At 55.2% G+C, this 17,592-nt stretch overlaps 1 protein-coding gene, 1 non-coding gene and 1 pseudogene across 2 annotated transcripts; 2 read left to right on the forward strand and 1 right to left on the reverse strand.

Moving 5' to 3' along the window:
* Positions 1-423: 423 nt before the first annotated feature.
* Positions 424-6,674, forward strand: LOC128138324 (scavenger receptor cysteine-rich type 1 protein M130-like; the record flags this gene model as incomplete). Its single annotated transcript, XM_052779623.1, has 10 exons — positions 424-700; positions 995-1,107; positions 1,438-1,544; positions 1,588-1,886; positions 2,037-2,345; positions 2,698-3,009; positions 4,196-4,288; positions 4,374-4,688; positions 5,036-5,363; positions 6,614-6,674. Coding segments are annotated over 10 exons (2,214 nt in total), but the record flags the coding sequence as incomplete, so codon positions are not given.
* A 6,081-nt stretch (positions 6,675-12,755) lies between these two features.
* On the reverse strand, positions 12,756-13,653 carry LOC128138368 (olfactory receptor 14C36-like; annotated as a pseudogene).
* A 3,719-nt stretch (positions 13,654-17,372) lies between these two features.
* Positions 17,373-17,445, forward strand: TRNAF-GAA (transfer RNA phenylalanine (anticodon GAA)). The gene has a single exon. It is a non-coding gene; the product is annotated as a tRNA-Phe (tRNA).
* Positions 17,446-17,592: the final 147 nt, after the last annotated feature.

Raw genomic sequence — 17,592 nt, forward strand, 5'->3', positions numbered from 1 at the left:
TGGGTGGTGCCAGGGCAGGTGGTGGGCAGGGGAAGCTGTGGGCCTGGGGGCATGGGGCTGTGCAGGGTGTGCTGGGCTGGGGAGGAGATGGTGCCCTGGGCAGGGCCTGGGGGCACAGTGTGGAGGTGGGCATGGGGCTGTTGGAGTGGAAGGAGGTGCCAAGGGCTGTGAGATGGTGAATGGCCCAGCAGGGCTGGTGTTGGGCACCCCCAGCCTGCACAGCCCGTGGGGAGAGGAGGGGCTCCCACAGCGGCTGGGGGACAGCATGGAAGGGGGAAGGCTCCCACGCCGGTGCCTGTGACTCCGCGTGGGAAGGGGGGCACCCAGACCTGGAGTCTGGGGCTCGGTGCTCTTCTGACTGGTCCCATGTTGGTGTTTGAAGGAGCTGCGGAGGTGAGGCTGGAGGGTGGCAGCTGGCGCTGTGCTGGAAGAGTGGAGGTGAAACTACAGGGCCAGTGGGGAACTGTGTGTGGTTTCTACGAGTGGGACATGAATGATGCTGCAGTGGTTTGTAAGCAGCTGGGCTGTGGATCTGCTCTTGAAGCTCATCAGGAAGCACGCTTTGGGCCAGGATCTGGTCCCATTTGGATGTTTGCTGTAGAGTGTGATGGCACCGAGTCTGCCCTGTCTGACTGCACAAACACAGAATGGACTCGAAAGTACTGTCATCATGGTTTGGATGCTGGAGTGACGTGTTCAGGTAAGGGACCAGCCCATTCCCTACCTTTGTGGCCAGGATGGGGGAAGGGACCTGGCTGCACCTTCAGGGAACAACGGAAGGGTACTGGAGCAGGTCCCGGTGTGGCCACGCACACTGCCGAGCTGTGACTGTCATTGCTGGTTTCCTTGAGGATAGCCCCGGGCGAACTCGCCACTGCCTGGCCTGGGAAGTGGCTCAGCCCACCCTCCATCGGAGCCTCCAGCTGGGAGATGCATGCCGCGCCCTGCTCCGCAATCTCCTTTGTTTCCCATCTTTCTCCTCCCATTCAGCCAGGACCTGTCTGGCAGCACCGAGGACCAGGTCTCACCATGGCAGAGGCAGTGAGAGCAGCTCACATGGCCGCCCACAGTCCTGAGGAAGGGCCCAACATGGCCGGGGACTTTTGGGTTGTGTCCCCTGGCAGACATGAGTCCCCCAAAGCAGAGGGGCTGCTTAGAGGGGAGGAGCACTGGGCTTGGGCAGAAGAACAGGGTGGCCCGTGGCCACTTCATTCCTCTTCCAGGCTCACCCCGTGAGAGGCAGCCCTCAGGGAAACAACCCTGTGCAGGCAGTGCTGACCTGCTGCCCAGCCTCTCCTGCCTACCCCAGCCCCTGGCTGCCCTGTGCCGCAGGGGATTTGCCAGCACTTTCTGGTTCTCCTTGGTGCCCGTCCTTGCACTGGGAGCTTGTGTCAGCCCAGGGCTGCTCCTTTGCCCGCTCTCCTGCCCTCTACCCAGCTGTTGGCCGAGGATGTGCACAGCTGGCAGCGTACTCTGGCCCTGGCTGAGGACCCCCTCCTCATTCAGGAGCTGGAGCCAATGGCTGGTGAAGACAGCGACAGCAGGTACACCTGCACTGCATCTGTACCCTGTCCCCTCTAATAGCAGTGCCCCAATGGCCCGAGAACCACCTGGGAACGGGGTGCATTTCCAGTGGCTCCAAGGGGTTCCTGAGCTTGGCTCAGAGCTTGGTGGGGCAGAGCAGGCTGCAGCAGCCAACAGTGGCTCGGCCCGCCTCCTTGGGCTCAAGTGCTCTGGGTGCTGCAGTGCCTGGGGCCAGTGCCAGGCAGACCAGGGTCTGCAGGATGGCACCAGTTTGTACGAGCGGTTCCTGCGGCTGGGGGTTTGGGAGGGGAGGCAGCCCCCGAGAGCCGTGCTAATGCCTGAGGAGCAGCAGGAGGGCTCTGGTGTGTTTGTGCCATCGGCACCCAGTGGGAGCTGCTGGGATGGTTGTGGGGCTCTTTGCCTGCAGCCACCTTAGAGATCAGGTGGCCTGTGGTCAGGTAACTAACTGCCAGAGGGCTCTGGGAACTCACGGGGGTCTTTGGTTGCTACAGGATTTGTCCAGCTGGTTGGAGACAACAGCCCCTGCTCAGGACGAGTGGAGATCCGTGATGGGGACCAGTGGAAAACCGTCTGTGACTCAGACTTTGGTCCCAAAGCTGCCACCGTGGTCTGCAGGGAGCTGCAGTGCGGCACAGCCCTGTCTGTCGCTGGGGCAGCTCACTTTGGAGAAGGGGATGGTCCCATCTGGGACAGAGAGCTGCAGTGTGTGGGGAATGAATCCCTTCTTGCTTCCTGCCCCAGGGGATCCCCAAGGGGCGAGCCCTGCTCCCACGCAAAGGATGTCGGTGTCACCTGCACACGTAAGGACTCAGGGTGGGGGGTTCAACGCCAGGGGTGTGCTGAGGACGGGAGAGCAGGGCAAGGGCTGTGCTGGAGGGGAGGACAGAAGGGGTGATCATAAAATTATGGAGTGGTTTGGGTTTGAAGGGACCTTTAAAGGTCATCTAGTCCAGCCGCCCCTGGAATGAGCAGGGACATCTTCACCTAGATCAGATTGCTCGGAGCCCCATTAGACCTGACCTTGAATGTTTGTCTGCAGCCCTAAAATTGTGCAGAAGGAGGAGAAAGGAAAGGCGTCCATTTGGCCTCTCCTCTACCTCCCGAGGGAGCAAAAGCACAAGTCTGTCCTTTCTCACCCTTCTCTGTTCCCAGAGTTCACAGGGTTCAGGCTGGTGAACGGCAGCACGGAGTGTGAGGGGAGGGTGGAGGTCCAGGTGCTGGGGACCTGGGGCACCCTCTGTGCCTCCCACTGGGATCTCTTGGACGCCCACGTTCTCTGTCGTCACCTTGACTGCGGGTTTGCCAAGTCCATTCCCAGGCCAGGTCATTTTGGGAGAGCCACCCACCCCTTCTGGAGAGACTCATTTCACTGTGACGGGACTGAAGGCCACCTGGGGCAGTGCCCAGTGACTGCTCTGGGGGCCTTGTGCTCCCACGAGAACGATGCTGCTGTCATTTGCTCAGGTGAGCGCTGCTCAGGGAAAATGCTGCGTTAACTCCATTTGCCCCTTGGGTGTGACGTGGCCACCCAAAGCAGGGGACCCCATGGCAGCATGAGTGTGAATTTCTCCCTGGAGAAACCCTGGCTTCACCAGCTGTGGTCTGGAGAGCTTTGTCTGTTCAGACTGGCTGCTCTGATGTGGGAGAGCTGAGTGCTGAATTGGAAGAGGTGTCTCTGGCCCCTGGGGCAGCAGCTCATGCCCCGGGGCCACTGCCAGGCCTGGGCTTCTCTGCTCTCGTGCTGCAGGACAGGGCTGTGGGGCTCTGCTCCATCCCTCTGGCTGCAGACAGCCCTGTCCTAGCCCCACAGAGTCCTTCTCAGAGCCCAATCCCACACCCGCAGGGGCTGCTCGGGTGCCCCTGGCAGCAGCAGCAGCAGCAGAGCTGGGATATGAGCTGCAGAGCAGGGTTGGGCCCTTGCTTCTAGTCGGCGCAAGTCCCAGACTTGTCCTGTTTGATCGGAAAGGCCCCCCTCGCTCTGCTCCCTGCCAGGGACACAGGCTCCCAGTCCATGATCCCCAGGGATGCAGAGGGGCAGAGACATATGTGCAGTGCCCCGTGTCTCAACAGTGCCGGCGTCAGCGCTGAGGTTCGGCAAGGCTTTTCCAGGCACTGCCTGTCCCTGGGTAACTCCACTGGTTGCTTCTTCCTCCTGTGGGAGCTGCCCAACCTGCCTCAGCAGGGACGTGTTGAAGTGGACCTACCCCAGCAAAAGCAAAGACAGTGTCTTGCTCAGGAAGGCTCAGGGACTGGGAAACAAATGCTGTGGAAACCTGCTCCTGAAGCTCACTGCAGAGGGCTGGGGCCAGGCGGGTGAGCTTCAGGACACCGTGAGGGTCCCAGAGCTTTGAGAGGCACTGCAGGTTTCTGGGTTCTCTGGTGCTGCTGAGGGTTGGGGCATGGCTGCTCTCCCCAGGCCCAGCTGACTCCGCGTCCCTGCGGCTGGTTGGTGGAGGGAGCCGGTGCGACGGGCGAGTGGAGATCCTCCAGCGTGGGACGTGGGGCAGAGTCCTGGATGACCAGTGGGACGTGCAGGAGGCCAGCGTGGTGTGCCGGCAGCTAGGGTGCGGAGAGGCAGAGAAAGCCTACAATCCCCCAAAGCCCCAGAGAGGGTCGGGTCCCGTGGGGCTGCGAGGGGTCCGGTGCGCAGGGCACGAGGCCAACCTGACCCTCTGCAACACCTCCCTGCCCGAGAGTTCAGCGGCGGCAGGGACTGCAGAGGACGTGGGAGTCATTTGCTGGGGTGAGTGACACTGCAGAGGCCCCCCAGGCTCTGGGCTGGGTGGGCGCCGGCCCCTGACAGCAGCTGGGGTTTCTTCCCACTGCAGGGAGCCGGCAGGTCCGGCTGGTGAATGGGCCCGGGCGCTGTGCTGGGAGAGTGGAGGTCTACTACCAGGGCAGCTGGGGAACCATCTGCGATGACGGCTGGGACCTGTCGGATGCCACCGTCATTTGCCACCAGCTGGGCTGTGGCGGGGCAGTGCAGGCGGTTGGCTCCGCTCGGTTCGGGGAAGGCTCTGGTCAGATCTGGCTGGATGGCGTGAACTGCTCCGGGGCCGAAGATTCTCTCTGGGACTGCCCAGCAGGGTCCTGGGGGCAGCACGACTGCGGGCACAAAGAGGACGCAGGAGTCGTCTGCTCAGGTCTGTGCCGGGAGCTGTGGTGGAAGCCCATTGCCCGGGGAGACCGAGACGAGGGGAGAGCTGGCAATGGCCGGGGCTGTCCTTGGCTGCCTCTGAGCCCCTGCCCAAGCCCATCCCGCAGACACCCACGCACGCATCCCCTCAGTCCCACTGGGGAGCTCGGCTGTCCCCAAGGGTAAGCAGGGAGGGCAGGGTTTTCTGTCCGTCGGGGACTTCTCTCTGCCAATGGGTGCAAGGGGGACTTGCTGGCCATGCCTTTGCCTGCCTGAGGGTCTGGGGCTGTTAGGGGCATCCCTGCTCCCACAGCCCCACACCAGCCTGTTCCCCTTTGGGGCCCTTCCTCCCAGAGTTCGTGGCCCTGAGGCTGGAGAACAGCAACAACTGCTCTGGGCGCCTGCAGGTTTTCTATAACGGGACGTGGGGCAGCATTTGCTCCAACTCCATGACTCGCAAAACGGTGTTGCTGGCATGCAAGGAGCTGGGCTGCGGGGATGAAGGGTCCCTAGAAACACAACGGCCCTACGGCAGGACGTCTGGCCCCACCTGGCTAGATCACGTGCAGTGTGGGGAGAGAAACAGCTCCTTCTGGCAGTGTCCTTCGGCTCCCTGGGACCCAGGGAGCAGGGGGGCTCTGCTGTGGGCTCTGCAGGAGTCACTTCTGCCCTACAGCAATGGGTAAGTAGGAACTCAGTCTGTTCTAAGATTAAATCCAACTTTGTGACATCAAAAAGCTTTTCAGCATTGTCACTCCCAATGCACCCAGTCCAGAGCCTCAAAATAGTTCCTCCTGGTAGGCCTCGGTGGCAGAGACAGCTGCCATAGCCAAGGGGACAAAGACTTTGGGCCTTTCAGCCTTGCCAGAGACCTTGGCCATCTCTATTGCAGCCTGTCCTACACTGTCCAATGCCTGCACTTCTTTCCCTTCAGGCTGCAGACACCCATCTTTATTTCCCACCTAACTCTCAGCCCAGCATTTCTATATCTTCACTGATCTCTCCACCTTCACTGGCGGTTCCTTGAAACACAAAGCCTTGGGCTGATCCCGTCTCCCTCTGGGTGACTTCTTACACCACAGCACTGCCCTTTGAGGGACATTTCTTTGTGTGCAGTCTGGGCCTCCCCAGCTGCCCCTTGTGGCACTAGTTCTTTCTCATGCTGTCTCTTACTACAAAGAAAACCTCCACCATCTCTGAAACCACCCTGGAAGCATGCTCAGGCTACTCCTATACTGTCTGGCGCCTCCACACCACTAGGCCAAAGAACTCCACGTCCCTCAGCCACTCCACACAGGCCATGTGCACTAGGTCCCAAACCCCACCTTGGCAGACCTTCACTCCACACTCTGTGGTTCCTCCCTACTTCTCCAAAACGGGGAGCATCACCCTGGGACGCACCCTTGTGTGTGGGTCACACCAGGGCTGAGTTGAGGGGCATGATAACTCAGGTTGTCTGGGCAGCCCACGCTCCTCCTAACGCAGCCCAGCATGTAGCTGGCCTTGTTCACAGTGTCCATACTCTACTGGCTCATAGGACATCCCTCGTAGTGCCCAGGCCCTTCTCCTCAGGGTCACCTCTCAGTCGGTCAGGTCCCAGCCTGTCCTGATGTATGGCGTTATTCTCCCCACACCCCCCTGCCACCCACCTATGCAGGACTGGCCACTTCTCCTTGTAAAACTTCAAGTGATTTCCATTTGCGGAACCGCAAAGTTCTCAAGGTCCCCGTGGACTGAAGAACCATTTGGTCAGCTTTTCATGTTTGCGTGCAGCTGGCTTATCTTGATTGGGGTGTCTCCCACAAGATAACAGCATGAGGAATTGCAGGCCCCTACAAATCCCCTCTCCTGGAGAAACTGTGGGGTCCTGGGGGTCTGGTAGGGATAAGGCCATAGGTCTGGACCCAGAGGCAAAGTTGCCTTTTATGGCAGAGAGCGGCAGGAACAGGCGGAGCTCTGCCTGGGAATGGACGATGAGTCAGATGAGAGCTGAAGGGTCATGGGCAACCCTGTGGTGGGTGGATGTCTTCTCCGGTGCCCCTGATGAGGAAGAGGAAGTAGATGAGGCCTTCTTCAGACAACTGGAAGAAGTCTTCTGTTTGCAGGCCCCGGTCCTCATGGCACACCTAAACTATGCCAACATTTGCTGAAGGGGACACATAGCAAGGCGAAAGCCATCCAGGAGGTGTTTGGAGTTCATTGACAATGTCTTCCCGACAAGGGTGAGTGAGGAGCCAGTGAAGGGGAGTGTCCTGCAGGACGTCATCCTTGGAAACAAGGAAGAGCTGGTCAGGGGTGTAACAGTCAGGGGTGAGAAAATAGAGTTGAGGTTCCTGAGAGAAGGGAACAAGGCAAAGAGCAGGACTTCAGGAGAGCAGGCTTTGGTCTGCCAAGGGACATCCTTGGCAGTATCCCATGGGATATGGTCCTGGAGAGAAGAGGGGAGAGCTGTTTGATGGTCAAGGATCTCCTCTTCGAGCACCAGAACAGTACACCGGGACATGCAGGAAGTCAAGCAACATTGCGGGAGGCTGGTGTGGGTGAGAAAGGAGCTCCTGACAAAAATCAAGCATGAAGAGGAAGCACAGAGAAGGTGGAAGCTGGCTGCTTTCCAGCCTCAGTGGTTTTGTGATTCTGTGCTGGAGAGAGACGTGTGTGTGTTTGTGCGTGGGGGAACTGGAGGGATGAGGCGATCCCAAGGCCAGCTCCTGGATAAATGGAGAGCCTCAGATCAGCTCCTGGAGAGATGACTACTGTTATGCATGTCTATAGAGGCCTAAGTTTTCCACTAACACAGCCTAGCAGACAAACAGCCCAGCCCTTGTTTCTCTTTTCTCCACTGACAGTGGTTTTGCTTGGCTTACAGACCTCCCAAGATCCTTTCCAGGATGAACGATTGTGCATTTTCTTCCACCACTAGTCTTCCCTTGATGATGGTAGGGAGAGCGCTCAGGTTCCCCATGACCATGGAAGCAAGCAGACATAAGTTTGGAGTGATCAGCTGTGGCTTTTTTGTCCCACTGAAGTCATGGATGCAAGGCTGCTAGGCAGGTAACCCCAAGCAGGCCTCATCATAGCTGAGCTTAACCTCTGGTTTTCTTTTTCCTTCTTTTCCCTCCCGAGTTCTCCTTTGATCATCCTCACACATTCCTCTACAAACAGCCCAACTCTGCTCCTTCCCCGCTGGCCCTGGATTTTCTGGCTTTGTACCCTCGTGTGGTGTTTCTAAGGTGGTTGTTGTGCTGATTCCTACATTGGTCAGTACAAACCCAGTAACTCCTTTTATTAGCTGTAGTGTCCTGCAACTTCTCAAGCTGTGACCTTGTGTGGATGGTTCACCACAATCAGGGTGAGCCATCTGCACACAAATATTAACAGCTGGCAAAATGGAGCTTCACTCCAGGGGGACCTTGAGAAACTCTGGGATTTGGCCAACAGAAACTTCTCAAGTTTTTCAAGGAGAAGTGGCCAGTCCTGTGTCAGGGGGAAGAATAACCCCATATATCAGGGCAGGCTGGGTCCGCACTGGCTGAGCAGTGACCCCCATGAGAAGGACCTGAGCACTACGAGGGACACCATACAAGCCAGTGGTGCATGCTCACCATGAACAAGGTCAACTGCATCTGGGGCTGCATTAGGAGGAACGTGGCCACCCCAGGCATCCGGAGTTCTCATCCCCCTCCAGGGAGCCGCAGTGTGGCCGCACCTAGACTAGTGTGTCCCTCGGTGGGAATTCCTGCTGTAGACAGGCGGGGAGGAACTGGAGAGTGCCCAGAGGAGGTCTGCACATTTCCTCTTCTTCAGCCCCCAAACCCCATCTGTGCAGAGCTCTTCTCTACCCACTCAACCCTGGCAACATGCGGTCCTGGAAGAACCACTGTGCTCTCCAGGCACCTCCAGATTCCCCTCCTAGAGGATGAGTGTCCTTAATGTCACCTGTGGAAAGCCCTGGGTACATCCCTCAATTACACTCACCATCTCACCTGTCATCAGACACCAGCTGGTGACTCCTAAATCCAGTCCTGTGTCTGTTAAAGCTCACAAACAGACACTAAGCTTTTTAGTCCTGAACACATGGAGGAAGAGGAATTTCAGGGGTGCAGTTCCTCAGGCCTCTTTGGAGAAAGAGCCTGGCATGAAAGCAGGGCATCAGCAAGATCCCATTTGATTACAGAGCTTCTACAAGAGAGGCTAACTCTGAGCCAGTGTTAAACATACTTTTATAAGGGCACCAGGGGCACTTATGCATGCAAAGTAGGTACATGACTGAGAGGTAGTGATGCAAATGCAAATATTTGTGGGGACACATAAAAACCATGAATGAAAAATAACAGCAACAATAATGATAATTACAATGATATTAAAAAAAGACAAAGAAAAAAAAACAACCACAAGAAGACACATCAAACAAAAAAAAATCAACAAACCCCTGCCTAGAATCAGATAGTCTGGGAATCATTTGTGGAGAGAGGTGTTAATATTCTCACTGCTGCAAATTGTCAATGAAATCACTTTCTTAAGGGCATCCTTGAGCTCCTGGTTCCTCGAGCTGTAAATAAGGGGATTCACTGCTGAAGACACCACTGAGTATAGCACTGTGTGGTGGGTTGACCCTGGCTGGATGCCACGTGCCCACCAAAGACGTTCTATCACTCCCCTGGACAGGGGAGAGAAAATATAACAAAGGGCTTGTGGGTTGAGATAAGGACAGGAGAGATCACTCACCAATTACCATCACGAGCAAAACAGACTCAACTTGGGGAAAATTAACTCAATTTATTACCAATCAACCAGAGTAGGGTAATGCGAAATAAAACCAAATCTCAAAACACCTTCCCTCCACCCCTCCCTTCTTCCTGGGCACAACTTGACTCCCGGATTCTCTACCTATGCCCTGGCAGCGGCACAGGGGGATGGGGAATGTGGTTTACGGTCAGTTCATCACACGTTATTTTCTGCCGCTTCATCCTCCTCAGGGGGAGGACTCATCACACTCTTCCCCTGCTCCAGCGTGGGGTCCCACCCACGGGAGACAGTCCTCCATGAACTTTTCCAACGTGGGTCCTTCCCACGGGCTGCAGTTCTTCAAGAACTGCTCCAGCATGGGATTCCCAGGGGTTCACAGCCTCCTTCAGGCACCCACCTGCTCCAGCGTGGGGTCCTCCACGGGCTGCAGGTGGATATCTGCTCCACCGTGGACCTCCATGGGCTGCAGGGAAACAGCCTGCCTCACCGTGGTCTTCCCCATGGGCTGCAGGGGAATCTCTGCTCCAGCACCTGGAACATCTCCTTCCCCTCCTTCTTCACTGACCTTGGTGTCCGCAGGGTTGTTTCTCTTACATGTTCTCACTCTCTCGCCGGCTGCCGTTTCTGTGTGTCCTGCAAATTTTTCCCTTCTTAAATATGTTATCACAGAGGCACTACCACTATCGCTGATTGGTTCGGCCGTGGCCGGCGGCAGGTCCGTCTTAGAGCCAGCTGGTATTGGCTCTGTCGGACATACTGGAATCTTCCAGCAGCTTCTCACAGAAGCCACGCCTGCAACACCCTCGCTACCCAAACCTTGCCACACAACCCCAATACACACTGCTTCCACCAGGTACAGAGATGGGGAGGAGATGGAGGGGGGATTCAGGTAGGCAAACATGGCAGTGCTGATAAAGAGGAAGACCACCGCCAGGTGAGGGAGGCACGTGGAAAAGGAAATGTTGGAAATGTATTTCTCTGTATGTACACTAACCCCCTTCTTTCAGCCCATTGCCTCTTGTGCTTGTGTCTTGTACCATGGACATGAGCCTGACTCAGTCTTCCTGGGAACACTGCAATGCTGCTACATGTTTCGCCCAAGATCTTCCTTTCTCCGGGCTGGACAAGCCCAGCTCCCTCAGCCTCTCCTCACAGGTAAAGTGCTCCAGACTGGGACCATTATGGGGGTCCTTTGCAAAACTGGCTCCTTCTTGCCGACATCTTTCCTGTACTGGGATCTGCAATCTGGACACAGTGTTTGGTATAATCCCTCCCCTCCATCACCTGGCCGTGCTCCTGGTTGTACAGCCCAGGGTCTCCTGTCCTTCCTTGCTGCCACGGCACAGGGCTGCATCCTGTCCATCTCACTGTCCACCAAGACCTTTCCAAAACACCTCCTTCCAGCCAGGCAGCCCCCCGCCCGTGCCATTGCCAGGGTTAGTCCCCTGCAGGGACAGAAACTGGCATCTGTCCTTGCGGGATTTCCTGACTTTCATGCCAATGCATGCTCTCCTCTTCCTTGAAGCCTTTCCCTGAGCACAGGGGCCTGGACACCATTTCAGTAAAGACTCAGGCACAGCAGGCATTCATTCCTTCAGCCCCAGCTGTGTCTGCTGTTATTAAACCACCTTTCCCAGTCAGCAGCAGCCCTGCATTTTCCTTATTCAGCCTTGGTCTCTCAGAAGTGACCAAAGCTCTTCTGTTTGCTTTTGAAATCCCCTGCCACCAGCATCTCCAGGTGAGCTCTTCTTTTCCTACACACATACCTCCACAACAAAGGCAACAGAAATTCCTGCTTTGGACCTGTCCTTGCTGACACCTCCTGGCAGCTGCTTCATGGCCCATGTCAATGGCCTGTCCTTATGCTGGCCCAGCCCCACTGCCCATACGTGGTCTTACAGCCCCACTCTGCAGGCACAGCATGGGAGAAGGTAGAGTCAGGGGTGGGAAAGTTCCCCCCATTGTGATCCCTATGACGGCCTTCAGGTCACAGTTCCCCCATGACCCTCCTACTTTTGCAGCTTCCCCAGCACCCGACCCCTGCCCTGCCGCGGCCTTGTCCTACATGGGGTTTTGCAGACAGCTCTTCTCCAGGGTCTGCCAGGGTCTGGGGAAGGAGCGAGGCTGGGCAGGGCTGTCCATTCCACCAAACCAGCCCTTGGCCCAGGAGGAAGATGGAGATAGCCTCACAGCAAAACTCACCTGTAAAACTGGGGTTACCGCCAAGTGCTGCAAATGGCCAAAAAGAGATGCTGGGAGTGACAAAGGCCCTAAGCCACCTTCCCTGTCTGTCCACACCACCAAAGGCACAGACCAGACTCCTCCTCTCCCCTACACCTTCATGTCTTCCATGCTTGCCACAAGCCCTGGCTCTGAACGACAAAACCCCCATGTGAGTCCTGCCCCTGCATGGTCACACACTGCAAGCTATACAGTGATATTTTTCTCTCCTGGGCACTTTCCAGCACAGACCAGCTCCCCATGAACTCTTCCCACCTCCTCTGACCTTTCTCCACCTCCCCTGCCCTCTCCCCACTGCAGCCCAGTCTGGCATGGCCCCACAGCAGTGCCCACCACAGGGTGCGGCAGAGCTCTGGGCACTCACCCCACAGCCCCAGACCCTCTGAAGGGCACAGCAGCTCCTCGGGGGTGGAGAGGGCTGAGCCCCAGGAGTGCGGGGCATCCGTGGCACAGGCCTGAGGAGATCCCCTTGTATGACGGAAATGCTGCAATGGAGGCCAGCTCTGTCACACAAGTGCCCACTGCCTGTCCTGCCTGCGGTCACAGGCCTGCCACACAGCAGGACTGCAACCAAGCTTGAAGAGCACTCAGGCGTTCCACCAACCCAAGGGTTCAGAAGGAAAGCATGGAAGTGGGAAGAGAGCAGCTCGGGAAAGACCAAGCGCTGGTGCTCCCTGGCAATGCTGCTGTGCCGGGACTCTTTTCTTCTTCCCCTCTGCACACAGGCACTGCTCCCTGCAGCTGCAGAGGTGTTGCAGGAAGGATCTCAAAAAAACCAAGTCACTGCAGGGCCCTTTATTTTGTTTAAACACACAGAGGGTATGGCTCCTCATTTGCACAGCCCCTAGGGCATACAAAAGCTGCATAAACTTTGGATTAGAAACCGGAGGAATAAAGGCATTTCTTTGTGGAAAGAATTCAGATAAGTAAAACAAAGCAAAAAGAGCAATCAAAAAATGCACTCAAAACCCAAAATTACCCTAAAAAAACCACCAGAAGACAGGATGGGCCTGTAATGAGATATGAGTACTATGCAGAAAACAACAGGAACTTTATTGCTTCTGAAAGCATCCAGTCATTAGTTTTCTCAGGGCATCCTTGATCTCATGGTTTCTCATGCTGTAGATGAGGGGGTTCACAGCTGGAGGCACCACTGAGTACAGAACTGCCACCAGCAGGTCCAGGGATGGGGAGGAGATGGAGGGGGGCTTCAGGTAGGCAAAAAGGCCAGTGCTTACAAACAAGGAGACCACAGCCAGGTGAGGGAGGCACGTGGAAAAGGCTTTGTGCCGTCCCTGCTCAGAGGGGATCCTCAGCACAGCCCTGAAGATCTGCCCATAGGACAGCACAATGAAAACAAAACATCCAAACGTTAAACAGGCACTAACCACAAGTACCCCAACTTCCCTGAGGTAGGCATCCGAGCAGGAGAGCTTGAGGATCTGGGGAACTTCACAGAAGAACTGGTCCACAGCATTGCCTTGGCAGAGGGGTAGTGAAAATGTATTGGCAGTGTGCAGCACAGCATGGAGAATCCCACTGCCCCAGGCAGCTGCTGCCATGTGGACACAAGCTCTGCTGCCCAGGAGGGTTCCGTAGTGCAGGGGTTTGCAGATGGCAACATAGCGGTCATAGGCCATCACGGTAAGGAGATACAATTCTGCTGACATCAGAAAGGTAAACAGAAAGACCTGAGCAGCACATCCTGGGTGGGAAATGGCCCTGGTGTCCCAGAGGGAATTGGCCATGGATTTGGGGACAGTGGTGGAGATGGTGCCCAGGTCGAGGAGGGCGAGGTTGAGGAGGAAGAAGTACATGGGGGTGTGGAGGCGGTGGTCACAGGCTACAGTGGTGATGATGAGGCCGTTTCCCAGGAGGGCAGTCAGGTAAATGCCCAGGAAGAGCCAGAAGTGCAAGAGCTGCAGGTCCCGCGTGTCTGCAAATTCCAGGAGGAGGAACACAGTCATGGAACTGCTGTTGGGCATATGCGTCCTCTGGACACGGGAGACTGTCCAAGGAGGAAAAGGCAGTGAGAAGTTACCAGAAACATCTCTGAGTAAAACCAAAGATATTTCTCATAGACCCTCCCCCTGTCAAACACTCACACTTTTTCCTTCCTTAGGAGAATCTTTCATTCTGCCTTTGGTCTTCGGCTTCATTTTCTGTGGCTCTTTGTGCTGGAGCAGGGCCTCTGCCCATTGTCTCTTGAGGAGTCGACCCAGCCCCACTGCAGTGGGTATATGGGAATGTGGCGGGGGGGCTGGGTTTGATATTCAGAATACATCAGATAAAATCACAGCTAAGACAGGAGGGTTTGTCAGCATCTGCACTCCCAGTGTTAAAGAAAGTGGGTGGCAGAAAGAAGTTTTAGGGGCTTTGGGGTTTTTTACCTACTTCCCCCATACTTCCCTGTGAGTGTTCTCTGAAATCAGAAATCGTACGCATTTCTACTGCACTCAGAGTGACCAGCTGTGAGACATGAGAGGCAATGGGATTCACTGTGGCTTAGTGAGAAGTGAATGGAATTGGTTGGGCTTGTTCCCAGCTACCTTGTGCTTGCAGTTTTCTCAGATGGAGGGTGATCACACTCCCATGGTACCAGTAAAAGCCAGCAGACACTACTGAAAGGAGAGGGACCCACTGCAGACTACTAAATGCCTCACCCTTTCTCAAGGTCTCAACACCCTGTTTCTAGCCAAGGACACACACGGCTCATTTCATCAACCCAACAACATTTCCTCAGTCATAGCATCTCCACACTTCTCTTTGTGGGCTTTCAGATAACAAAAAGATGCTATGTGAAGATTTTCATGCTTAAGGACAGCTCACAGCTTGGAAAGCCACCCCAAAGAGATAGCCAATGTCCTAATGATTACATGTAATCTAGGGAAAACCAGCTCATTCCCCAGCCCCACAGACTGCATTGCCCACAGCCCCACAGGTGAAAGCTGGGACACCTCATTTCCATGGACACACCTGCATAGGAGGACCCACAAGGTCAGAGTGTAACTCTGCAGCTGAAACACCCATTCCCAGAGAGCCTGACAGCAAGGATGAAATAACAATACAAACAACACAGACAACTGGAGAAACATGGGAAAATGCAGTGAGGGTCTGGCTGAGAGAGGCAAGCAGGGAGGCAGCTGGGCACTCAGGAAAGTTCTGCTTACTCAGCTGTTCAGACCTCCTCCCAGACACCAACATTGCCAGGCAGATGCTCTCAGCCCTGAGCTCTGCAGAGGGAAATGGGCACGTGGCTGGAGAGCTGCACCCACGGCTCTGCTGGAGTTCTGGCTGCTGAGGAGATGGTTCATGCCTTGGACCCCCCAGCTCTGAGGGCAGAGGCTTTGCTGGGAGGGAGACGAGCCAAAGACGTTTGCTGAGAGGAAGGGGTCTGCACTGGAGGAGATCATAAAGAATTTTCTGAATGCTCCCTCCCACAACATTTCTGCATTTTGTTTCCTCTCATCCCCTGATCATATTCCTCTTGCCTGGAGATTTTTTCCTGGGAGATGTTTTCCTATCCCATTTCTAAGGCTGCACTAAGGTCTCCTATCGCAGATCCTGATTTAGAATTCTGCCAAGCACACCAATTTGTCGCAGACAGGCGATTTAGACTGCTTAAAGAACCACTGCCAGAGGTATCAGCAAAAGTGGTTGTCTTGAAACTTAACAACGTTTGATGGCAAGGTTCACTCTATCACTTACTGCACAAAGGATCTAAAAATGATTCAAAATTACCAACACAGAATCAAAGGTACCAATACAAAAGCTGTATAGAGCACTATCATACAAGGTTATATGTGATATTGGTCACTTCCCAAAGATCTGCAGATGGTAAGAAGTCTTTCAGCCTCGAGAACCTTGAGAGATGTCCCAGCTCAAGGGGAGATCACTGCCATACAGCTGGCTGCTTAGCAGGGAGAGCTCAAAGAAGACTCACTTAGGATGTCATATTTATGGCCTAAAGTGGTTGGCTTGCAGTCAAATTACATGCAATGGAAAAGGTATGCATGAGACTCCTTGTACCCACAACTTTCTTTGTTCCTTGACAAACGAGCCATGGAGGAAACACCTGCTATTCATGTGTTTAATGCATGCTCGCTGTTCCAGTTTCCAAGCCCATATGCATCAATGTTCACCATGTCACTCTCTGCCTGTGTGGGTTTCCAGAGAATAGCTTGGAACCAGAAAGGATCCTGGTGCTGTTATACCTAGGCCTCTGCCTCTTTTGGAGCCTGAACCAAACTACCACTAGTTTGGCCAAAGAGTCGAGTGCATCCATCCCAGGGAAACAGCTCCCTCCAATTCCTGCCACAAACCCACGGGTGGTGGGAATCCTCTTGCCTCAGTTCGGGTGTGCACTCAATACAGTCCTCTGAAGACTGGAAGAAATCACATGTCCCTCCTATCTCCAAGAAGGACCCAGGGAACTACAGGCCAATCAGCCTTACCTCTCTCCCTGGGAAGGTAATGGAGTAGCTAATCTTGGAAATATTTCCAGGCACATTGTACTGGTTTTGGCTGGGGTGGAGTTAATTTTCTTCATGTGGGTCCCTGTGGTGCTATGTCTGGGATCTGTGACCAAAAGAGTGTTGACAACACACCAATGTTGTAGCTATTGCTGAACTGTGTTTGCACAGCATCAAGACCCCCTCTGTTCTCTTTCTTCCTCCCCAGTGACTAAACTGTTTTTCTTGCTGAGGGAAGAGCAGGGGATGTCATTTAGCAAGTCAAAGGTTTCCACTGTCTATTGGTGTCCATGTCCACATCTTGGTAGTGGGGGTGGTGCAGGGAAGGCCTCTGTGAGGAGAGACGAGGGGCTGCCTCCATGCCAGACACATCTGGTTCCAGCTGGCTCCAAAATGCACCCACCACTGGCCAAAACCTGAGCCCATCAGCAAAGCTGGGGGAACCTCTGTGAAGGTATATTTAAGAAAGGACACAACTGCTAGAGTGGGAGAGGAGCGAGGAGAAAAAGTGTGAGAAACAGCCCTGCAAACACCAAGATCAGTGAAGAAGGAGGGAGTGCTCCAGGTGCCAGAGCAGATGGTCTCCTGCAGCCCATGGAGAAGACCACAGTGGAGAAAGTAATCCCTGCAGCCTGTGGACGACCCAACACTGGAGATGTTGGATAATTCCTGAAATAACGGTGGCTTGAGGAGAGCCCATGCTGGAGCAGGTTTATGTCAAAGGACTGTAGCCCATAGGAGGGACTGCATGGAAAAAGTGTTAGAAGGATGGAGCAGCAAAGAGGAACCGGTATGGACTGACTACAACCCCCCATTCCCCACCCCCTGCACTGCTCAGGGGGGAGGAGGTAGAAGAGTTGTGAGCTAAGGAGGGAAGTTGAGCAAGGGAGAAAAGGGTGGGGAGAGGCCTTCCATGGGGAAGGAGATAAGGTCTTCCTTATCTCCACCAGCCCCACACTTCTTCCACCCTCCACCTTTGCAACTGCACATGCCTGGTCTGCCCACGTATCTTTGCCACTGTCACGTTTGTACAAGGCCCACACACATCTTGACACACACCAGTGTAAGCTGGCCTCCACCAAACCTGGAGCCCAGCTGGCCTTGGAGACAGGGAGGGGCCGGGTCCCCTCTGCCCAGGGCTGGGCACAGCTTTTCCTTGGGAACCTCCCTGAGGAGCTCTCCTCCTGCGTGTCAGCCTGTGGCCTGGCACGGACAAGGGCTGCTGGGGCAGGGCTGAAGTAGCTCAGCTGGGAGAGCGTTAGACTGAAGATCTAAAGGTCCCTGGTTCAACCCCGGGCTTCAGCGATGATTTGCTCCCTTTCATTTTTGCATAGCCCGTCTGCTGCCTTCCAGCCTGCCCCAGCCCTGCTTGCTCCTTCACCCCTTGTCAGAGCACTGTCCCTGCCTTGTAGCTGCAGATCTGTGGCTAAGAAGGAGCCTTCCTCCAGCACC

This window comes from Harpia harpyja, unplaced genomic scaffold (genome assembly GCF_026419915.1).
Source record: "Harpia harpyja isolate bHarHar1 unplaced genomic scaffold, bHarHar1 primary haplotype scaffold_39, whole genome shotgun sequence".
Taxonomy (NCBI): domain Eukaryota; kingdom Metazoa; phylum Chordata; class Aves; order Accipitriformes; family Accipitridae; genus Harpia; species Harpia harpyja.